Source organism: Protopterus annectens, chromosome 4.part0, assembly GCF_019279795.1.
Source record: "Protopterus annectens isolate FY-2018-M chromosome 4.part0, PAN1.0, whole genome shotgun sequence".
Classification (NCBI taxonomy): domain Eukaryota; kingdom Metazoa; phylum Chordata; order Ceratodontiformes; family Protopteridae; genus Protopterus; species Protopterus annectens.
Window position 1 is genome coordinate 1,212,642,491 of NC_056733.1, and position 25,394 is coordinate 1,212,667,884.

At 39.2% G+C, this 25,394-nt stretch overlaps 1 protein-coding gene across 3 annotated transcripts in view; it reads right to left on the reverse strand.

Moving 5' to 3' along the window:
- Positions 1 to 25,394, reverse strand: part of LOC122799824 (serine/threonine-protein kinase 32A-like) — a 1,819,471-nt gene that overhangs the window by 226,770 nt on the left and 1,567,307 nt on the right. For all 3 annotated transcript variants that reach the window (XM_044069142.1, XM_044069143.1, XM_044069141.1), the window contains exon 11: positions 22,936 to 23,064. In XM_044069142.1, coding sequence (XP_043925077.1) covers positions 22,936 to 23,064 — 129 coding nt within the window. The remainder of the gene's footprint in view (positions 1 to 22,935; positions 23,065 to 25,394) is intronic.

Here is a 25,394-nt window from a genome sequence, read left to right on the forward strand (position 1 = left end):
TTTTGGAAAGCAGGTCTGAGAAATAATTAGAGTAGGTAATGACTGTAGAATTGTCCTCATATTGGATGAGAGCTGAGTTAGGGCAGGATTTATAAAGATTGTTGGTAAAAATGTTGAATAGAAGAGGTCCTAAGATGGAGCTTTGGTGCACACCTGTGGTGACTGGCAGAGGAAGGGACGGTGTAGAAAGCCATCTAACAGATTGTTGCCTATTGGACAGGTAGCTGTTGAACCAAGAGATAGTGGATGGGGACAGATTAAGTTCTCTTAATTTAGAAATGAGCAAAGGATAAGACACACGTATCAAATGCCTTGGATATGTCCAGGAATAGGCAAGAGATTAGTTTTGTTATTGCCTCTGGATTACGCGAATGAATTGGTAAAAGTGATGAGAGCAGTGGAAATACTATGACTCGGCCGAAAACCATGCCAAGTAGGTGTTAAAAGGTTTTCTAGTAATAGATGGCATAATAATTGTGCATGAAGACATTTTTACATTTTACATGATTTTTGAGATAGGAGAGAAAATAGCTATAGGCCAAAAATTGGAAATGTCTGTAGATTTTCCTCCTTTATGGATGGGGATAAATGGAACAGTAGATTCTGACAGTGAGTGGTTTATCAGAATAGATATGGGGTATGCAATGGAACAGGTGGCTAATGGAACAGGTGGCTTTTTTACAAAGTATGCTGGCAAGTTGTCAGCAGATGGAGAGCATGACTTTAGGTTCTGAAGAAGTTTTTTGATATAGGCAGTTGATACAGGTTGAAGAGAAAAAGTGTTTTTTTGGATTGGGGTGTTTTTCAGAGTGATGGCTAGATGAATCCGAAGCAAGGGGGTAGTTAAGAAATCGGGAGCTAGAAGGCAGTAAATTACTGATGGTGTTGATGAAAAAGGAATTTAACTGGGTGGCTATTTCTGTAGTAGACATGTTAGGATTAGGGTTAGAAGATGATGGGTTACCTGGGTGTAAGATCAGATGCTATCATCTTTTTAGTTTCCTTTCTAAGTTCTTTATATTTTTGTAAGTCTGAAGGAGATTTTGATTTAGTCCATTTTTTCCATGCTAGATCTCTAACATGGATAGAAGAATGAGTGGTGTTGGTAAGCCCAGGGGAGATTTGAGATTTAACTCTTGTTGTTCGAAGAGAGGCAAGAGTGTCGAGAATATTTAAGAAAGTTGAACTGAAGTATAGGACAACATCATTAAGAGACAGTGAAGAGAGTGAAGACCAGTTAATGGAGGACAGGAGGCTATTTAAGGATTCTGGGTTGAAGTTTTCACTTTACAGAAAGTTTTATATTTGTGAGTACTGGTAGTGTGGGAGGTATATCTAAGTACTCTGATAGGCGCATGGTCACTAAGAGAGTCAGACAGTGATTCAGATTTATGGTATTTATTGGGATGAAATACTAGTATCTAATCGGTAATTGAGTGCAAGTTTGAGAGTTTATTTAGGTAGGCTGGAGTTGAGATGACCTGTGTGAAGCCATAAAAGGTTTATACTTTGACAAATGGAGTCTGTTTTAAAGGGATGCCAACTCATGGTAATGTCCCCTAGGATGGTTGTTTCTGTTGTAATGTTCTCTGAGAACCAGGATAGTATTTATTTAAGGAGGGAGATATTATCACCAGGAGGTATGTATATAATGGCAACAGTTAAGGTAAGGTGTTTGTTGAGACAGAATTTCAGCAGGGGGGAAGGGAGGTAGAGAGGTGTTAGAGGAGGTTATTGTGAGATGGTCAGGGTAAAGGATAGCTACTCCTCTACATTTCTATTGATTCTATCCAGATGCAGTATGTTATAGCCAGGTGTGAGAATTTGTTATCCGAGTTATGTAGTTTGAGCCAGGTCTCTGTGAGAATGTTTTATTCAGAATGCTATGGATATTTAGAGCATAAAGCTTAAGGTGCTTATTAGTTAGGGTGGAGTTATAGTTTGGAGTGGGGCAGCAGTGGGTGCTATTGGTAGATGAAGGGGGCCCAGTGTTAGGGTGAATGTTACCAGACTTAGTAGACTAGTGACCTTATTTTCTTCTGTTACAATGTTTCATATATATGTATGTATACATATGTATATCTATCTATCTATATGTATATGTGTGTGTGTGTGTGTGTGTGTGTATATTTAAACACATGCACATAAATCAGTCCACCCCCAAAAACAAACAAACAAAACGGTTTTGCCACTGGCGGGGACTGAATGGGAAAATTCTAATTTAGAGTATGCGGCTGGTGGGTCTATATCATATGTTTGAAGTTTTATAACTTCGATCATTAAAATAACAAATTTAAATGTTCGAAGTTATAAAACTTCGAATATATGTTAAAAAAAAAACCCAAACCCAAAACTAATGGCTGTAGGCAGGGGGAAGGGAAATCTTCCCTTTACCACACTATAGTGCGGTCTCAGAGTTGGTATATTTAAAAAGTGGGGGGGTGAAGGGGGGCTTGCACCCCTGCCTACACTAGTCAGGTAAGTTCTGTTTGTTTGTTTTTTTATTATATGTTCAATGTTTGAAACTTTGAACATTTAAATTTGATTAATTAACATTCAAAGTTTTCAAACTTCGAACATATAATATAGACCCATGGCTGGCTATGTCAGCAATCCTTCTATGGAAAAGGCTGTTACTTTCTCACAGCTACTGCATCTAAATTTTAATTTGTTTTTGCTTATACTCATTTCAGTCTGTTTTCTTAATAATGTGATGTATCATGTTTTGTAAAAAGACTGTAGATCTCTTGAAAGCTTTAAAGGTTTTTACCTTAGGTACCAAAAGAAAGTATACTAATAAACTGACATGTTTAATTAACAGAGTGTTTTTTTGTTAAAAGAAAGTAGTTGCATTATAGGTTTGATTGTTATGCTTTAGACATATTGGCCATCAAGAAGTTGATTGTTACATTGATATTTCTACTTTCAAATTATTTATTACAATTAGTTTTGAAGGAAGTGAATGTTTGACTACTTCTAACTGTAAGAAGATTACCCTGTAAAATTGGAAAGCACTACACTGTATAGCTGTCACTTTTTTCCTATTACTGAAAGTTAATTCTAGTGTTATGAACCCTGTGTTTGGGATAGATCCTCAGACATGTGCTTCTATCGTTTTTCATAAATACACAATGTCAAAAGTTAAAACTGCTGTCTACTATTGCTCCTTTCATAAATATACAATGTCAAAAGTTAAAACTGCTGTCTACTATTGCTCCTAGATCTTTAAAGATAGCATCATGTCATGCCTACAGCTATTGGGGTTGAGCTTTATTGACCTAACTACATCAATAAAAACTTATAAAAAGTAAAATGATCCTCCTTTCTAGGCATTTTAAAGTAATACATAATAGAGACTCTGCATTGTTTGTGTCATTCCTGTTTTAATATATGTGGTCTTCCTCTATGAATTTTTTGGCTTTATGAACTGACCATTTATGATGTAATGGAAATGCAAGCCCCTTCTGCCCAGTTTCATACTAGATTTACCAATGTCAGTTTGAATGAGCTGCTTTGCAACTCTCTTCAAGATGTTATATAGATTTATGATCAGGTTGATGGGATCTTAAATTATTTGGTTCTGATCCTGATTCATGACAGTACATTTACAGAAGGCCTCCATTGGTCAGGGACATGTCCACACGCTAACATTTCTATCAATGAGATTGATGGGGGTTGATAGGGATTTAGGTAGGTTTTGCTTCAGTCTGTTTACCAAACCAGCAGAATTGTTGTCTGATTCCATGGAAATCTAAGATTCATAATTTCATAGGGAAGTACTACGCAGCTGCCCTCGTAGGCCATTTAGGGTGCAGCCAATTTGCCTGTTGCTGCTTGAATTAATCTATCTCATTTGGCATTAGACTGGTTTTACCATCCCATTATATATTACACACAATGAAAATTTGAGGGGACCCATGTATGTGATAAAGCATTTAGGAGCTGCCTCTGACCATAAGTAGCACAGAGGGCAGTCTTGAGGCAAAGTTTCTATTAGTCATCTATAGATCCAAGTTGATGTTGAATACAGACAGGGATAAGCTTTGTGTTATGTGGATGGGAAGTCTATTCCAGAGCAGTGGCATCCCCTGCAAGATATACCTCTGCTTCAAAACCATTCTGTTGATATTGGAGAAGAGATTTAGATCCCTGAACTGTGTATTTCTGATGCCATTTGACTTGCTGATGTGCACTAGGTACACCAGTATTTGAGTCAGAAGATGCCTTGACACAGGTGACCTCTTAGCAGTCTGTAGGATACTGAGTTTAGTGACAGAGCATTGAGGCAGCCCATGTAGGACATACTGTTTAGGCCTTATATCCTTTCGGTAAGGTCCCTCTGTGGAAGCTCCAGTTGTTGCATGTGTCTGGACAGAAACATGAGAAATGGAGCATTGGACTCAATGACTGGCCTAATGAGGGCTGAATAAAGTGGAACAATGACATATCTAGATCTAGTTGTAATCCCTTTGTTTACAAGCCAATGATATAGGTGGTCTGTCTTATGACAGTGGACCCATGTTGGTCAAAAGTTAGGCCACTGCCCACAAAATTTCCCAAATCCCCAACAAATGGGTCAACTATCATTGGTGTATTATAAATGTGGTAGTTCCCTGGGGTATACAACTTCCCAAGGAATACAATAATGCATTTTTTGGAATTTAGTTTTAGTTCATGATTCTGGCACCAGTTATTTGTTTGAGACAAACCATAGTGCAGGCTAGCTTAGTTATCTGGGGATTCAACAGCTATTCCTACCTTGCAGACGTTTGCAAACTTAGGCAGCTGGACCCCCTTAGTATTGTTTTTTACTTTAGAGAAACAGATGCCAAACAGGAAAGGTACCAGCATTGAACACTACGGACTCATCTGTTGACTGGTCTCTTTGTTTTGACCTTCTACATCATATCTGCAATCCAGCAGGTGATACAGGAGTTTATTCCCAGTTTATCTTTTCTACTGTGCCCAAGTAGAGGATTGTGTCAAAAATGTTGGACAGGTTGAGGTATCTGGTGTGTACTGTTTTACCTTTGTTCATTGCTTTGATGACCTTGTCAAAGAAACTGACAGGGCTGAGTAAGCATGACTTGCCCTTGATGAATCCACACTGAGATGGGTACAGTGTTTGGAAGTTCCCCAGGTCTTCATTGTTTCATGATAAGTCTTTCCATGGCTTTGCATATGAGGTTGGTCAAACTTATGTGTCTATTTGCCTAGGTCTGTGGAAGGTCCTCCCTTATGCAAGGGAATGAATGTAGCTGTTCTCCATTTGCTTCACACAAAATCTGTATGGAGGCTGAAGTTGAAGAGTGCAGTTTAAAATGCATTCAGGTCTACTGTCAGGACTCATCGATGCAGCATTTTTAACTTTTAATAGCACTTTCAAGACACCTGGGGTGAATCAGTTTCAGGAATATCTAGTGGGATAAATGGAGGGGGGTACAATTTGAAGTGAATTCATCAGCCACTAGGTTAGCTATATCTTCTGTCTCAATGTAGGTATCATCATTTAATCAGCTTAGCACACTGATGTGTTGTGCTTCTGAGATGACAAACATAACTAAAAAAGGCTTTGTGATTGTCTTTGACTTGAATGACTATTTTAGCCTCAAAATTGGCTTTGGTGGATTTTATTAAGCTTCTAATTTTTTTTATTTCAGTGACAAGGGGTCTACTATTCTAGGAATAAATCTTCTTACTTTTGGTCAAAAAAGTCTCTTTGTTTTATTGTAAAGCTTGTTAATATTATGGTTCCACCAAGGGGATTTCTTTTTGAGGTTTGCCCTGCACCTATTCCTACAGGATACAGCTATGCAGTTGTTTACATGCTGATATAGTGTGGTGGTGTACGTTTCTGTGTATTCAGTGAAGTTAAGTAGATTTGGTTGGGATTTAAAGACTGACAGTGTATCACATAAAAGTAGCTTGTCTTGGAGAAATTTCTAAAGGTACCTTGGGTGGAAGGGGTCTAATACAGCTACTTCTTTATAGTCTCTGACTATCTATCATCTACTCCTCTCCACTAATATCTCTGTCGCCCTTTTAGCTGGACCTCCTCAATACACCTTTATAATTTGTAATCATCTTCATTCTGCAATTACTTCACTGTCTCCTACTCAGTATCTATTTTTAGCTGATTCAGTTTGAAAGCAATTAGACTCATAAGCTTTATATTAGCTAATATTTTACTGTATTCTTCATTTAACTGTCATGCTTTCATTAACTGTCATATCATTATAATGCTATGTATGTTTGTTTACTATTCTATATGTATATTTATTATGTTTTGATCAATTGTCATATAGTTCTAGTCTATGTATGTATGCACATTTATTATGTAAATCTTGCATGACTGCCTTATTCTGTAAAATGGAACATTTCTACCTAGGCCTTCACTGAAAATGGGACTTGTGCCCAGTCGGACTTTCCCGGTTAACAAAATAAATAAATTTTATTTTGAAGGAGATGGCTTAATGGGCAGACCTAAAAATGAAGATGACACACATGGGATGGTGCAAGATGCCCTCATATTAGTAGGCACAAGCTCCAAGATGTTGTTCCCCCTAGCGGGTACTCTTACTAATAGTTCCAGAGCATTTGTATTGACAAAGTCCAGGAATCTCTGTGCCCATGCATTAGTGGTGGTGTAGGTTTCCAAGTCTACAGTTGGATGGTTTAGATCACCTAGGAAAATGGCATTGGGTTTAATACTCAGTGATTCCATTTCTTGTAAATAGGTGTTGTGGCTTTCTTAGGTCATATAGGGAGCTCTATAGCTAATACATGGTACGGTATCATTGTGATGGTGATTTGGACATGAAGAAGCTCTAGTGCATCATGCTGCTTTACCAGCCTTGATGTGAGTCTCTTCTGGATTAAGAATGAGACATCTCCACCTTTTTTTTCCTCCTACACAGTTGGCCTAAATGTGTGGAAGGCTTTATAGCCCCACAAAAAGAGTGCTGTCCACCGTTTTAAATCATGTCTCAGTCACTGCATAGATGCATATGTCATTGAGGTTGAGGGGGGGTTTGTAGGAAGTAGAGCTTTTTGTTTAGACTCTTAACATACACACGTTCATATTTTCTTTTGCTTGCTTCATTATGTTGGTAGCTTATCAGGCTAGCCTTGTCTCAACAAGGTAGACCTCTATACTGTCCAGATTTTTGCAGAATGTCCAGATTTTTGCCTCATACTTTTGGTCTGTTCCTCTTCAAATGTGCAGTTTTCTGGCAAATCATGGAGGATTGAAGTTACCAAATAATGAAAGACATTTGAGTTTCAGACTTAATATCCTTCAGAAAATGCATACAAATGCAAACTCTACTATTCTAGGTGGTAGACTTAACTCCCTTGCCCTGTGCGAGATGGTAGGCTTAAGTCCCTTGTATTGTGTGAGGTGGTAGGCTTAAGTCCCTTGTACTGTGTGAGGTAGTAGGCTTAAGTCAATTGTTCTGTATAAGGTGGTAGGGCTTAACTCCCTTGGTTATATGAGGTAGTTGGCTAAACTTGCTGTGTGTGCTTTGGTGCCTGTTTTACATTTTGGAGGTCTTTGAGATTTAGGCAAGTACATCTTTAGACCCTCAGCATATGATGGATTATGTTCATAGGTTTATAGGTTCATAGATTAATACTAGGCTACAGAAGTTGTGGGGAATGGCTGGTTCGTGGTTTTTACAGGAATGACTTTGGGGGTGTGTAGGGGTTACTAAAACTACTTGGAGTTTGGTTTGTTTAGGATACTGTTTGGATGGACATACTACTAAGGCATAGGAAAATACCTAGTTATTTGGTCAGCGGTAGACTGCAGCTCAGTGAGAGTTTATTTGCACTTGGTGTGGGTTATTAGAGCCTTAGACCTGGATTTCTAAAGTTGTACAGATTTTGCAGGTCTGTTATAGGGAAAAAGCTGTGGCACAGACAACCCACTATAACCGCGTCCAACAGTGATGGGGTGCTGACGACAGCTTAGTACCGCTGTTTTCTTCACTTCTCGTAGTTCAGGGATTTTCCAAAGTCTTTAATAAAGATCTCTGGGTGGACACAGCTCTGTGCTGGTTATAGCAGACTAGTTAGAGGGGGATCCAATCAAATAAAGTCAGTAGTGGAGCTCAGTGACTTCTGAACAAGTAGCGAGTCACATTTCTTAGCCCTATGACTCTGAACTGCAGGTCAATGCCTCAGGTAGGTTAGAATTTCAGAAATTTTAGCTTTTACAATGGGGGCAAGGAAAGTTGTAGTTAGTGTACAAATAATAGAGAGAAGTATTTAATGTGTCAGTGGCAGCTGGAGCAAACACAAGAACAACGGGAAAACAGCAGCACTGTAACAGGCACTGGAATGCAACTTTAAACAGGCAAATGATAGGCAGAACATAAAACTAGCAGCAAAACTGGAATCTAAACAGCTGTAGGAGTAGCGAAGCACAAATTATGCAGCAAAAATTGCAGCACTGATCACTGCCACAATGCAAACTGCTACCTAAGGCACTAGACCAGGCAGAGATTTCCCAGTAACACTGCTTATGGAAAAATGCATTGATAAGCGAATAAATGTGGCTCATAACCTGCAGTAGATCATTATTATCCACAACTGCAAATGAAACGACTAAGGTCCTAGAATGAGTTAAAAACAGAAACAGCTAACTTTTACAATTAATTATACTCATAGATATAGAAGTGTAGTGTAACATATAAACGATTCTCAGATCTTGCAGTAATTCACAATCTTCCCACTACTGCAAATGAAACTAAAACACTAAGATCCCAGAATAAATTAAAAAATGCAGACAGATAACTTTTTGAATAAACATGGAGAAATGCAGAAAAATTCAGAAAACAGTATCACCACACAGGTTTAACTGTACACTTTAAGCACAATGGAAAATGTTCAAGCAGAATTGAAATAAAGGCTTTTCATTTTAATGTTTTAAGTTTTTAATTTACTTGGGAGAGTTATAAAATGAACATTTTCTTTTGTATAAATAGTTCAATGAAATATTTCTTACCATATTACGATGGTTGTACATTTTTCTTCTGCAAGCACATTGTGAATGGCCTTTTGGCTGGGTTGTCATGCCATTGTTTATTAGTAACTTGTAGCACTCATTAGTTTTTCCATTGAGCTTTCTGAAGTAATTAATGAATGCCACATCATTGGTTTCAGCCCTTGAGACCAAAGTGAATTCATTGATTGATCTGGAAAATTTGATGAGAAAAGACTACAATTTCTATACCTCAGGAAAGTTTGATGCGTTTCTACAACTAGGATTCTTTTGAAAACTAAATACTATCCCTTGTTGATAAATACCGTATTAGTTTTGTGATTTCTCCAAAGTATTATTACTATGCCATTAAAAAACAAGAGGGATATGCTCAATATCTGAAGTAGAAGTTAGGCCTACAAGAAGATAAAGAGTTACAAGTGTACTACTGGGATCAGTGAAAGCATCTGTGATCCTTTTGTCTTCTAGGACAAATAGTCTTATTGACCTGAAAATAGGAGGAGGAGCATACAGCAAAAATTATGCTTGATAAAGGAAGAGGGACGTGTTTTGTAGACAGAAAGATGGGCTATTTGAGATCAACAACTTCCATTAGGAAAAGTACACAAGAGACTGGAACTTTCTGAAGAACATCTTGAGACACAAGAGGTCCAGAACTACTAATAAAACATTTCATAGCTTCATATGTGTTATGACCACAAGGGCCTTTTTAAGTGTATCCATGCATCCCAAATCTTTGACAAGTTCTGGTACCCTTAATAAGTGTAAGCAGGGGCTTGGGAGATGAAACATTTACAGGTCACGGTGTCCTTTAGAGACAGAGACACTAAACCAGGGATGAATTTCCTGTTCCCAATCCAGTTGTCCAAGCTACACTTGAATTGGGTTAGGGAGGAACTCTGTTTCACATGGATGGGGAACCCATTCCAGAGAACGGGTAGTCTCTGGGATACATACCGGTCTCTCCAGCAGGTCCTATTTATATCACAGGCAAGGTTTAAGTCTTTAAAATAAGTAATTCTGGTGCTGTTTGTTTTGTGGATATGTAGGAACTCCATCAGGATGAGTTCTGACAATGACTTGTATGCTAGGCATAAATCCCCCCTCAACAGCCTGTAGGAGACAGAATACAAGTATAAGGCCTTGAGGTGGCCTGCAGAGGGCATGTTACTTACACCCTATATTATTTTAGTGAGGAACCTCTGTGAATGTTCCAGTTGTTGGATATATCTGGATAGGTTCATACCAAAGGGGGCATTGTACTCAATGCTAGGTCTAATGAATGCTAAATACAGCGGAACAATGACTTCCTTGGACCTAGATGACATATCTTTGTTTATAAGTTGCACAACATATACTCACTACTGTACAAATGTGATGGTCAAAGGCTAGATTACTGTCTATGTGTGTCCCCAAGTCCTTGACTACTGGGTATCTCTTAGGGGGTGTTGTCAATATGAAAGTTACCAGGGGTGGATGACTTCCCAATGGATGCATTTCTTGGCATTTAGTTTTAGTCTGTGGCTCTGACCCAAGTTGTCTGTGTCAGCTCTTCCTGGAAAATATTTGTGTTAGCGGGAGATTCAATGACAGCTCCTAATTTGCAGTCATCTGCAAATTTAGTCAGGCAGAGGCCATTGACCTTGGCCTTGACTTCAGAGAAGTTATTGCCAAAAAGGAGTGATCCCAGGACCGGCCCCTGAGGGATTCTGCTTGTGACGGTCCTCTTTGTAGATGTGGACTCACCAGTTCTAATGGCCTGGGTCCTGTCTGTGAGGCAGATGGCTATCCACTGGGTGACATAAGGGTTTTTACCTGCCCTCCATGTGGGGTATTGTGTTAAATGCCTTGGCCAGGTCAAGACAGGTAGTGTGAAACATTTTGCCCTCATTTATCTCTTTGGTTACCTTCTCAAAGAAATCCACCAGGTCGAGTAGGCATGACCTGCCCTTGGTGAAACCAAATTGAGTTGGGTCCAGTGTTTGCATGTTTCCTATATCATTATTGATCATTTCCATGATAATTCTTTCCATGACTTTGGATATGTCTACTAAAAATAAACCAAACATACTAGTAATTTGTGACTCAGTTGTGAGATATACCAATGTCCCCCTCACCAGGCTCAACAAGGACAAGGTCACAGTCAGCTGTCTGTCAGGTGCCAGAATCCACCGCATCATGCACACACTTTAGTATCTCCATGACAGGTACAAGTATGACTCTATCATTGTAGATGTTGGTGTGAATGATTTCAGATGTACCTCCCTTGACTATATGAAGAGAGACATGATTGAGCTCTCAGAGTGTGTGTCCCAGGCAGGTATGACCCTAGCCCTAAGCAGCATCTTACCTTCACCAAGAATGATACCACAATCCCATCAAAAAATATTTGACTTCAACTATTGGCTTAGTTTCTGGTGTCTTTCCAAGGAGATCCAGTATCTGTCTGCCTGGGATGACATGGTTGACAACCTCAATGCTTTGCCAGATTTGACCTCCACCTGTCACTCCTAGGATTCTGTATCCTGGCTAAAGCTCTTGCCTCCCCATTATACCTTTTTTAGGCAATGTCCCAAAGACAAATCTTCCACCATAAAAGATCTGTCAAAAAACAAACTGAAGGTCATTCTGCTTAATGCTAGGAGCCTTAACCTGAAAATGCACTCACTGGAGGCCTTCCTCGCCCTGGAAGATGACAATGTCTGTGTGGTCACAGAAACTTGGTTCAGGGCTGCAGAAAGCACCCTTGCCTTACCAGGATATACCTCATTCCACACATTCTGACCATAAAATGATATTGGAAAGACTAGGGATGGTGGAGTCTCTATCTTCATTAAGGACAGGCACACCTCCAGACTGGTTTCTTAGCATGACGCACTGGAATTACTCCAGGTGCAACTGACAGTTGGCAAGACACCAATCCAAGTTATAGCCAGCTATAGACCCCCCTCCATGACTCAGGACACCCACTCCTCCTACCTTAACCTACTTGACTCTATCAAGGTACCACCTAACACCTTGATCCTTGGTGACTTCAACTACCCTTCCATAGAATGGGTGAACTATTCCTGCACTAATGCAGTAACCAAAGATTCCTTGACTTCATCAGTTCTAATGCAGTAGACCAGCTCGTTTCATCCCCCACAAGGGGAGATAACATTCTGGACTTGGTTCTCACCAACATGGGTGACCACTGCACCACTCCCATAGTATGCTCTTCCCCGGTGAGATCAGATCATAGGTCTGTCTCATTTGAAGATTTTATCCTCCCCAACCCCCCCCCCCCAGACTAAAAAAATTCTCAGAAGCTGACTACAACCTCCTAAAGATGGGTATCAGTAGCTTCACACCACCCTCAGAGGATGTAGACAACTATGCAGAAAGTACGCCAATGCAGTATACAAGCACCTCTACAACTGCATGGATGCAATGATAGCAAACAGAACTAAAACCTGCTCCTCAAGGAAACACACACCTGTCTGGTGGAGATCCTCTATCAACAGGCTTTAGAAGAAAAGGAAGAAACTGTTGTCCAAAGGTAAAAAAGAACAAATTCCAAATTGGAAAAACTCCCTCCTCAGCCTCAACAAGCAATATCTGTGAAAGTACATGGAAATACAAAATTAACAGTTCGTTCATTCATTTTTTCATTCATTCAGCCACCCATTCATTCTCTGGTACCCACTTATTCTACACAGGATTACAGATAAGTGTAACATTTTACAGCAAGCAATGGGCACAAGGCAGAGAACAAGTCCTGAGCGGGACACTGGATTACCACCAGATGCACATATGTACTCACTCACACAACACAAGCTCTCCAGCAGTTTACCCAATAGCATGAATTTTGGATGTGGGAGGATATAGGCAATTGCAGATTTTACACGGAAATGTCCCTGCCAGGAACTGAACTAGGAGCTATGAGGCAACAATGCTAACTGCTGTGCCACTGTACTGCTCTACTACACTTTAAAATGTTCTTTTTTTTTAATAAAACTAAATAGTAGGCTTTCTGAAAGTAAGATATGATAGAAAAAAGTCTGATGGATACAAACAGATAAACAGTGTTAGCAACACCTTTAATGATTTGGCACATTTACTGGAAGATATACTTTTTTGAAAGAGCAAGAAATTAAAATTAGTATTAATATCTTAAGTACATTCCACAATAATATTTCAGTCTGGATATGAGTAATTTAACAGTGAAACACTGCATGATATTACCTTTTAAGAATGCAAGGAAGCACTGCCAATTTCTGAGTAAGACAATTTTCATTTACACCTTTAACCCAGACAATTTTCATTTACACCTTTAACCCCCCATAATAAATTACATTTAATTACAACTTCAGACCTCAACTATATATCTTGCAATATTGAAATCTTCCAACTATTACCTAAGGAGCATCTTATAAAATGTAATCAAAAAAGACTCACTGATGTTTAGAATGTGCATTAAAACACAGCACTCACTGACAATATGCAGCATATAAGTGAGTAAATAATTTCAGTCTGAATTTACAGATGTACAGCTGCACTGTTCTAAGAGCAGTGTTAAGGAATCATTCGGTTTTACTTAGGAGAACAATGCAGTCTGATTACATTTTTATCCTGTTACATTCACAGTCTAGTGGTGACAGCATTACAAAGGAACATTTTCTGACTTTTATTCTCCATATGGTGTCTGCCAAAATTACAAAAAAATGTTTTTTATGCCACAATGACTATATCTTCAGACTGATGAACCTAAATTTCATGTCAGCGCTGAAGAAGTAATTTCTGTTAAAGTGCTTTGTATCACATCTGATCATGTCTGAAAGCCAAACTGCTAGCTATCTCAGCAATTTACTGAACAGCTGCATATTGAGACATGTACATTACCAATCACTACTGTCTGAAAGATTTTCTAATAGCAAATATTGCATGCAACACACTTTATGACCTTCACCACAAAAGCCGATTTTGTATTATGCAGCACATAATTTACCTCACTACAAGCGAAACGTTTTAAAAAATATATAATGATAATATACTAAAAACAAAATATTTTAACTTATTAATTATCCACCATCTGTGGAATAGACTCCCTCTCCACATCAAGCAGAGTACCTCATTATCCCTTTTACAAGCGCAAACTTGATGGGAAACAGAAAATACACCCCTGGGATTCCACCTGTGTCCCTGATGGACAGGGGCTTTGGGTGCTGAACTCTTGGCTAGGCTTATAAAGGCCTCAGGGCCAATAGTCTAGTAACCTCCTATGATCGAATGCTAGATATCTCAGTAATACACTACATAGGCATCCATTATGAAGCCTACTACTCAGAAAGAAGCCAAAGGAATATAGCATTTGGATGCCCTGTTACGCTTCTTGTATGCATAACAAAATTGTGTATTCCTTAACATCATTCGCTCTCAACCCTGTCTATCGGGGGAAAAAAAAGCAGTGTGCTTCAACACAGATCACCAATAATAAGCCAGTCACTTGTTAAATCTAAAGCATCTCAAATTAAGTCCGGAGCTTATTTGAAATGGAGTACGTTTACCTTAGAAAACTACAACAGGAAGCTTTTAGAAGTTGCACTCCATGTTATTTTCAACATCAATATAAAAAGTTACTGGGTAGAATTCTCTACTGCAAAACAGATATTTTTAGGAAAGGTTAGAACTTTGGTGATTTTGTCTTTACCTGTTAACATGCAGCAAACCTTTTAGTCAACTGGTATAGTGTGCAGGAAAGACCATAAAATCATTACTTTTTGATAAAATGAGATTAAAGAGTATGTCTGGGATTTCCATCATTTTTCAGCTTTTCTTGTTATGATGGCAGCACACTAGGTAAAAGGAACAGAGTGTTCCTCATCTTGGGGATACTTGAGCATGGAAAGCCAGCTGAAAGACGTAATCTTGTCCATGTGCTCGACCTTATTGATGGGCTCACCTCTGAGTAGGCTGTGCATGGAATAACCCTGACAGGAACTACATGATGTTTGGGGACATCCTTATTAGACACCCAGACATCTCATTTAGGTCATCTTGACTGGAAGTAGCAGTAGGTTTACTCAGAAGTTTTCTAGATCACTGAACTTGTTTTCTCTGTCATGGTGATTAAGTATACTTATCACATAGAGGATCATTTCCACTGCTTTAACCTACAAATTTTATTCTTTCTGTCAGTGTCCACAGTTTGTTACCATAGATAAAAACAGAGACAAACTGGACTGGCAAACCCAGATCTATATCTGTGAGCTCATGTACCACCTTACCCCCACAGAGGGGTTCAGTGTCTGTCAGACTGTTATGGCTGCTCCAGTCTCATTTTTCTCCATCCTCACTCCTATATGGGACCCAAAGTATATTATCAGTTTGTTTCTTTGTTCTTTGTTTTACAGTTCATCAGTGACTTGTTATTAAGAAGTGGATAGACAGTCATGAATAGCAGGGCTTACTTATACTTAATAATAATGCAAGATGTTATGTATTGGCTATATCATTCCCTCAGTTATATAATATGCTTGACAAGCAGTAATGAACAAAAGAATCTACCATCCCATAATGAAGAACAAAGCAATCTGTTCAAAAAGCCATGCAACACACACTAAGAGGCTGAGAAAGGAAAAGCATATCTGTTCCCTTCAAGTCACACACATAGGAGTACCATTCCACTCAAAAGTATGCATTTGTAGTCAAATGTGAAGGAATTCAATTCTCCTGCTTAATCCCCATATCTTGGAGTAATTCAAAGCATCCCGTTGCAGTGTTTTTAATATGTAAACATTCCTTAACTGAATAGGACCGATCTACTTTTGTAAGGATCTTTAAGGAGCTCCATGTCTGAGTAAGTGCTTTACCAGTTGGAAGCACATATAGTGTAACCAATAGAAGTTGATTGTACAGCTGTCAGGTTAAAATGAATGGCATTACTGATAGTACACCTCACCAATCATCTCCCACATGAGCCAAAAACGATGCATGACGTGACAGGTAGATAAGGCTTCTCTGATCTAATGCACAAGTGTTACACTCCTTCCTGTAGGAAAACATGCCTGTAAATTGCCAATGAATCCTTACAGGATTCAAAAAAGAACCTGATAAAAAGACAAAGTTCCTACACAACACAAACTTCACCTTCTCTTTTAACTACAATATATAACTAATTTCAGGCACTGAATGGCAGAAGGCTTGTGGTAAACCAATTATTTATCCATGAAAATACTTCTATAATCGTTGGACTTGTTCTCACTGCTATACATGCTGCTATGGTGAACCTTGGCTCTAGATGATGGTCACTGTTGAAGTGACACTGACCCATGTGCAAAAATGGGAAAAAGGGATTGTGGATGGATGGGTGGGTGGATGGATGGATGGATGAGTGGCTGGGTGCATGCATGGATGGCTTTGAGTGAAGAGTCTGTGAATAGGCACCACATTTCATGACACTGAAAACAGAAATTAAGTTATATGAGGTAAAATCTGGCAATTTGCTGTCTATGTTAAAATTCATGAAAATTATTCTACATTTTGTAATGATTTTGCATATACAGCACTTTAACGTGTGTATAACATGAACAGTTACAGAAGGTACAACATGGAGAAATCCAAATATAAAACAAGCTACGTGATTTTGCTGCACTGCAAAAACCTGTTAAACTGTGAAAACACTGAAATAACTACTTTGATATTGCTCCTATACATAGCACAAATAGAAAGCTATAATTCAAAGTGGAAATGGATGATGATGAAACAGGGAGAATCTCAGGAAAGGAGGAGAGACTGGGGTTTTGGATTCAGACTCTTAAGGGGAATAACAATAACCACAACCACAACTATTACATTCATAAAGTACCTGAAAGTATTCTAAAAAGTAAGCCAACATGGGAATGGAAAACTGAGATTCTGGCAATAGGGATTACTGCAATTAGGGATACAGACAATAGGCAAGAGGGGATGGAATTTACTGGAGAAAACTGGCAAAGGAACCAAAGTACTGGGAGCAAATGATTAGAGAGGGAAAAGTAATAGAATGGGAAGAGGCAAAGAATTTATTTGGACTGCAGCCTTGAGATTACCTTCCATATCATTGACTGATATCAGAGTACAGGCAGAGAGAAAGAAATAGAGGGATCCTAAGCAAAAGACCAGCACTGGTTGAGTTTTAGTACGATCTAGAACAGAAGATGTTGTTAAAAAGGGATAATTAGTACAGCATATAAAATATTGCATGACAACTATAAGAACCAATCAGAGGAGGTTAGAAATGACTGGGAAGAGAGGCTACATGAGTAATTCACAAAGAAACAATGTGGGGTATATGTATGACTCCCAAATATTCAACAAAGTCTAGAAGATTTAGGAACTTTGCTTGGAAGTGTTTGCAAAGGTATTTTAATACCCAAAGAAGACTCCAAAGAATTTTCCCTCAGGTAAATAGAAAATGTTGGAGGTGTGATGGGGAAGAGGCAATTGGGAACTTATTTTTTGGGAGTGTAATGACTTGGCAGACTTCAAAAATTCCATGTAGACTACTCTATCAGAAATACTGGGTATAACTAAGAAAATGATTTTCTTGAGCTATGATACAGAATCAGAATTGCCAAGACATAGTAAAGCCTTGCTGAGTCTAATTATGGTGGCTGCTGAAAAAAGCAATTACAAAAAAATGGGAATGGAAGTCTAAACTAACAGTACTAGAAGCAATGAATATAGTAGCAGAGATAAAACAACTGGAATTGGGATCCTTAGAATAGGGTAGGAGCAAATTATATAGAAAAATGGGAATTATGGGAACAATACTTGCAGAATAATGTTTTGATGGAGGAATGTTTACTAGAAGTCAGAATTTGAATATGTTATGTAATATTTGACTGACAATGACTGGATAGATTATATATGATGTATAATGTTTGCAACTAAACTAACCCAGCCACTGGGGATGCACAAGCCAGTGCATTTCTTTGTGCCGGTCCCAAGCCCGGATAAATGGGAAAGGTTGTGTCAGGAAGGGCATCCGGCGTAAAATTTTGCCAAATCATACATGCAGACAACAGTACAGATATACATACTGGATTGGTCGAGGCCCAGGTTAACAAAGACCGCCACCAGTACTGTTGGTCAACAGGGTGCTGGCAGAAATTGGGCTACTGCTGGCCAAAGGAGGAGAAGAGGGGGAAGGCATGCCCGAAGGCAGGTAAAGGCTAGGACTGTGATAGTGAGGGTCGGAACTTTGAATGTTGGCAGTATGACTGGTATAGGGAGAGAGCTAGCTGATATGATGGACCAAAGGAAGGTTGGTATATTGTGTGTGCAAGAGACCAGATGGAAGGGGAGCAAGGCTAGGTGTATCGGAGGTGGTTTCAAATTGTTTTATCATGGTGTGGATGGGAGGAGAAATGGAGTAGGCATTATCCTGAAGGAACAGCATGCTAAGAGTGTTTTGGAGGTGAAAAGAGTGTTGGATAGAGTGACGTTTATAAAGCTGGAAATTGATGGTGTAATGATGAATGCTGTTAGTGCATATGCTCCACAAGTTGGGTGTGCGATGGATGAGAAAGAAAAAATTTGGAGCGAGTTGGATGAAGTGGTAATGACTGTACCCAAGGGTGAGAGACTGGTGATTGGAGCAGATTTCAATGAGCATGTTGGTGAAGGGAACAGAGGGGATGAGGAAGTGATGGATAGGTATGGTGTTAAGCAAAGGAATGCAGAAGGTCAGATGGTAGTGGATTTTGTGAAAAGGATGGACATAGCTGTGATGAATACGTATTTTTACAAGAGGGAGGAGCATAGGGTGACATACAAGAGTGGAGGAAGATGCACACAGGTGGATTATATCTTATGTAGAAGGGCCAGTCTGAAGGAGATTGGAGACTGTAAAGTGGTGGCAGGGGAAAGTGTAGTTAGGCAGCATAGGATGGTGGTTTGTACGATGACATTGGTGATCAAAAAGAGGAGGATAAGTGTGAGGGCAGCACCAAGGATCAAATGGTAGAAATTGAAAAAGAGTAATTGTGAGGTGATGTTCAGGGAAGAGTTAAGACAGGCACTGGGTGGCAGTGAAGAGTTACCGAATAGCTGGGTAACTACAGCAGAGATAGTAAGAGGGATGGCTAGAAAGGTGCTTGGTGTGACATCTGGAAAAAGGAAGGAGGACAAGGAGACCTGGTGGTGGAATGAAGAAATGCAGGAGAGTATACAGAGAAAGAGGTTGGCAAAGAAGAAGTGGGATTGTCAGAGAGATGAAGAAAGTAGACAAGAGTATAAGGAGATGAGGTGCATGGCAAAGAGAGAGGTGGTGAAGGCTAAGGATAAGGCATATGAAGAGTTGTATAAAAGGTTATACACTAAGGAGGGAGAAAAGGATCTGTACTGATTGGCTAGACAGAGGGACTGAGCTAGTAAAGATGTGCAGCAGGTAAGGGTGATAGGATAATGAGGGAAACATGCTCACAGGCGAGGAGAGTGTGTTGAGCAGATGGAAAGAGTACTTTGAAGGGCTGATGAATGAAGAGAATGAGAGAGAGAGAAGGTTGGATGATGTGCGGATAGTGAATCATAAAGTATAGTGGATTAGCAAGGGGGAAGTAAGCATAGCTATAAAGAGGATGAAGAATGGAAAGGCTGTTGGTCCAGATGACATACCTGTGGAAGCATGGAGGTGTTTAGGTGAAATGACAGTGGAGTTTTTAACTAGATTGTTTAATGAAATCTTGGAAAGTGAGAGGATGCCTGAGGAATGGAGAAAAAGTGTTTTGGTACCGATTTTTAAGAATAAGGCTGATGTGCAGAGCTGTAGTAACTACAGAGGGATTAAATTGATCATTCACAGCATGAAGTTATGGGAAAGAGTAGTGGAAGCTAGGTTAAGAAGGGAGGTGATGATTAGTGATCAGCAGTATGGTTTCATGCCAGGAAAGAGCACTACAGATGCGATGTTTGCTCTGAGAGTGTTGAAGGAGAAGTACAAAGAAGGTCAGAAGGAGTTGCATTGTGTCTTTGTGGATTTAGAGACAGCATATGACAGGGTACCTAGAGAGGAGTTGTGGTATTGTATGAGGAAGTCGGGAGTGTCAGAGAATTTAGTAAGAGTGGTACAGGATATGTACAAGGGTAGTGTGACAGCGGTGAGGTCTGTGGTGGAAGTGACGGATGCGTTTAAGGTGGAGGTGGGATTACATCAAGGATCAGCTCTGAGCCCTTTCTTATTTGCAGTGGTGATGGACAGGTTGACAGATGAGATCAGACAGGAGTCTCTGTGGACTATGATGTTTGCAGACGACATTGTGATCTGTAGTGAGCATAGGGAACAGGTGGAGGAGACCCAGGAGAGGTGGAGATATGCTCTAGAGAGGAGAGGAATGAAGGTCAGCAGGACTAAGACAGAATATATGTGTGTGAATGAGAGGGAGGATAGAGGAATGGTGAAGATGCAGGGAGTAGAGGTGGTGAAGGTGGATGAGTTTAAATACTTGGGATCAACAGTTCAGAGTAATGGTGAGTGTGGAAGAGAGGTGAAGACGAGAGTACAGGCAGGATGGAGTGGGTGAGGAAGAGTGTCAGGAGTGATTTGTGACAGACAAGTACCAGTAAGAGTGAAAGGGAAGGTCTACAAGAGGGTAGTGAGACCAGCTATGTTAAATGGGTGGGAGACAGTGGCATAGACAAAAAGGCAAGAGTCAGAGCTTGACGTGGCAGAGTTGAAGATGTTAGGATTTGCACTGGGTGTGACGAGGATGGACAGGATTAGGAATAAGTATATTAGAGGGTCAGCCCAGGTTGGAAGGCTTGGAGACAAAACCAGAGAGGCAAGATTACATTGTTTGGGACATGTGCTGAGGAGGGATGCAGTGTATATTGGGAAAAAGATGCTAAGGATGAAGCTGCCAGGTAACAGGAAAAGAGGAAGGCCTAAGATAAGGTTTATGGATGTGGTGAGAGAGGACATGCAGGTGGTTGGTGTGACAGAGCAAGATGCAGAGGACAGGAAGAAATGGAAACAGTTGATCTGCTGTGGTGACCCCTAAAGGGAGCAGACGAAAGAAGAAGAAATAAGAATGTTTGCAACTAAAAATATGTCAATATGGTTTGTTTTCATTTACATAAATGTATGCTGTATGATTGTCTATGTCATAAGTGATAATTTAATAAAGATGATTCTTGTTTAAAAAAATAACTATTTTGATATTTATGACTCCACTCCTCCAGTGGGCTTGTACCTATAATTAAGTAAAAATACTAATGATCTTATGTTGTTATTAATTTAGAGTAAAATATGAAATTTAGTACATCAGACATTTTTGAAAGTGCCGCAGTAATTACTGCAGAGCTACTATCTGTTCAAATGTCTTCTGCCTGAAAAATAATGCTTTCAGAAATTCATATATGAAATTTTTTAATTTTCATGATTATTTGTCACTGCCAAATGACATTCAGACCTCCTAACTGCTTCTATTTTGGAGGAATGTTTATATTTTCAGGCCTGATTTACCATGTTCCTATTTTTGGAGGTATGTCCCTATTTTCAGGCTTGATTTACATGTTTACACAATTTTCTGTAACTCCCTCATCACATGGGATTTTTGAAGCCATCTATTACACAGAAAACTATACTATTCTACACGACCAACATACTAATGTCGACATTAATTTAAAGAAATGGCACACGTTACAACTTCCTTTTTCTGAAGCACAAATGCATGACCTTATGTGGTAGAATTTTGCGAAGCAGCTCATTAAAGTCTACAGATTTTACACACCGTCTCCTTGAAAATGTGCTTATATTTTCCATCATTTTGTCTGTTTTTATAGGTTCATAGGTAGTTACTATGCTATCAGCCCTAGGGCCTATACAAGCCTAGCCATAACAATTCCCTGGCTATGTCTGCCCACAGTATTTACTTCCCTGAACCCCTGTCTAGAAACATTGTTTCTGAGTAGCATCCCACATACCAACTGAAAGCAGAAGGAATCATGTTCAATTTGGTATTCAAATTTCATATTAATTAGACTCCAGATTTTCAGCTGGATGGTCATAGTTTTCAGGGGTATTTGTTCCTATTTTCAATGTCTGCAGGTTGAGAGGTATGATGGCATTATTTGTGAATACCTTGTCAGTGCCCCATGTATCCTGTTATGGTGTCTCCAGCATGTCTAATTTGATTCAACTTCATTTATTAACACTCTATACCTTAAAAGAAATACCCTTCTGATGTTATTTAAAATATTATGATTGTCTTACTTTTATGCAAGACTTTAATGAGCCAGTAGGTTGTTATATTACCCAAATTAAATGAAAATCTTGATAATGGTTAAAAAGGTCAGCAGGTAGCTCTGTGTGGAAACACTGATATTCTGCATGTTTGAACACGTTACTTCATGATTTTAACAAAGCAAAAATCAGCTGCTGGAGAATAAAGAAAATAATTTATTAAAATAATAAAATAAGATACAAGCTTTCACATCAAGTCTTTCTTCACAGATAAAACTAAACAATTGAACTAGAAACTTTTTTAAACAAGAACTAAAAGGTCATATGAATAATACATCAACTATTATAATAACTAGCTCCTTGCTTATCTCAGTTTAAGAACTGGACTAACACTAATACATCCATTCAAGCCAGGGGGTTGGTCTGCTCTTAACATATTAATCCATTTGCACTCAAATACTTAGTTTTAGCTACCAGATCTCCATTCTCATGGTCAACTTGCAAGACCGTAAACCTAAACTCACGATATCTCCCTTTCCATAGAAATGTTATAACAGGACATTCATTAGCACTTTCTTTCTAATATTAGACAGATGTTCACTAATACGTCATTTAAGTTTTCTGTATGATTTATCATCATAGAAAGTTGAACATGTACTGACAGTATTTTCTGAATGTTATTTTAAAACATATATAGTTATATCTACTACACATCATACTCTCTTACCTGTGGAGATTTGTTTTTCTGATTTTCTTTTAGTTTTTTGGCTAAGCGTTTCTTCTTCTTATGAAGTGGTTTAGATTCTAGTATCATTTCTTCTAGCTCCAGGGTTGGGTCACAGTTCAATCTTCCTTGCTGTTGCAAGATAAATCAGTAAATAATTGAAAAAAGTTATTTAACTCTATTACCAATGTAAATATATATAGATAGCTAAAATTAAAAATGAACAGCTGGATTGTTTGTAAAATGACAAATAATTATTTTATTTACCTTTTAATTAACACATTTGGAGTTTGCACATAGGTTCATAGGTTAGTACTAGGTTAACTGCCCTTGTGGGCCATTTTAAGCCTAGTGAATTACCCCTTGTGAGAATCAAACCCTAAACCTTGTGTCTATAAGGTAAATACCTTAACCATTATGTCAACCTCCCACACTAACAGCGGTCCCAAGTGTTGAACCCATCGCCCTAAACACTAGAGGGAGAGGAATGTACCACTACACCACTTAAAGGCATTCATCTTCTATGAATGACTTTAATTTACTACCGGGTAACAGAAATAGAATACCACATTCCCAGAGACGATGGTAATTAATCCTCTTATCACACAGTGTGCCTCAGAACCCTTTGAGTATTCTTAATATTATCAGTGCTACAGCTAAGGTTATGGCTGTGATGCATAACAAGTCCTACATGCTTGTGAGTTATTAATATTTGAAAAGTATTCTGTGTAAGGGGCCAGAAGGTTATGGCTGCGATGCATAACAAGTCCTACATGCTTGTGAGTTATTAATATTTGAAAAGTATTCTGTGTAAGGGGCCAGAAGGTAATGGCTGCATATCTGACAAAGGACAATATATGAAAAATGATGCCTAGCGGTAATGGGATGAAAGGCTCTATGCTACAATATGGAGTGTTTCTTTTTTCTTACACTTCTTTGACACACATTTTCATTCCATTCCAATAAATATGAGTCCTGATATCGCTTTATATAACCTTTCTTTATATGAGCACTTATTTGCAGTTGATATACTTTTTTCATTAATATTGCCTTTGAGAATATTGCTGCAACTGCTGATATAAATGTGTTTTCAGACTACCTCCTTATGTTATTGCATTGTCACCCTATCCAGAATGGATATATTTTACTTTCAGCTGATGTTTACTCTTATGTTGTACTGCTATAACTGTTGATATTAATTATTTCTGCTATAAGCTCTTTGTTAGTTTTCTCTTACTAAATATCTTTTTGGAACTTTACTCCCTGGGCCTCCACTGAAAAGGGGTCTTGATGATCCAATGGGATCTTTGCTGTAAATAAATAACAGGATCAGTGCTATAGTGCACACATCTGACACAACAGATGTCAGATCTAAGGAAGGCTAGTGTTGAGAAGTTAATGCTTGCCCTTTTGTGCAATGCAGTGACGTGACATACAGTTGTAGCTGTCTGCTGTCTTCCACAAGAAGGACAGCACAACTAAACATGGCGGCCAAAAAAAGACAGCTGTGGGTATGCATGACAGAATGGAAACCCTGCTGAGCATGCAAATGTAGAGGACATTTGGTAGACACGAAAACAGAACAGAGGAAACCAGTGAGTAGAGCTGAACACAAAAGTGTAGATGTAGGGTATGAATGGTGTGTAGGGAAGGCTACTTTTTAGGTGGGGTTTGGGTCAGGGCCCCTTTTCTACCACAAAAGAAAAGTAAATAGAGAATGTATTAGGAGATGGCTATAGGTGAGATGGAAGGTGTAGGGCAGAGATCATGGGCAGACAGACAAACACAGAAATTTAGACGCAGACAGTGGGGGCAGTACACACATAAAAGGGGCCAAAGAGAGTGGATGGACACATGCATACATAAGGTGAACATCTGGTGATGGAGCAGACTGGACAACAAACAAGGAATGGGAAATAACACATTAAAGAAGGAACTCAGTGGGAAGAGGATAGTGTGGGCTTGCATCATGGTTGCATGCCAGGTTGTCCCAGAGGCAACAAGAACAGGTATTACTCCCCTGGGTGGCTGATATTTTAGGCTGGTTACTCTCCTAGATGCCAATGACAGAGGCCCACCATTCACTTGGCCCCATTAATCAATCAAGCTACTGGCACACCTCAGCAGCAATTAACATCTACAATTGTTGCCAAGAGACCACTCGAGACTCCTCTGGTAGTTTTTTTTGTGAAATAAGACTTCATCCCCTCTCATTTGAGACAATGAGGACACCATTGTTCCTCCAGGTTCCCTCCAGAAGAAGAATCAACCCCATCTTGAAAGGCAGACATGGTGTTCACTGGTAACGCAGTGACAGAGGCTTTGACTGGTGGAAACTGTGGTGATCTAGTTCCTCATGCTCTTCTTCCATAAGTGGACATGCAGAGGATGTTACAATGGGAAGAAATTATCATGCACACATATGCTACAAACCCAATCACATATGTACATGCCCTACTCCC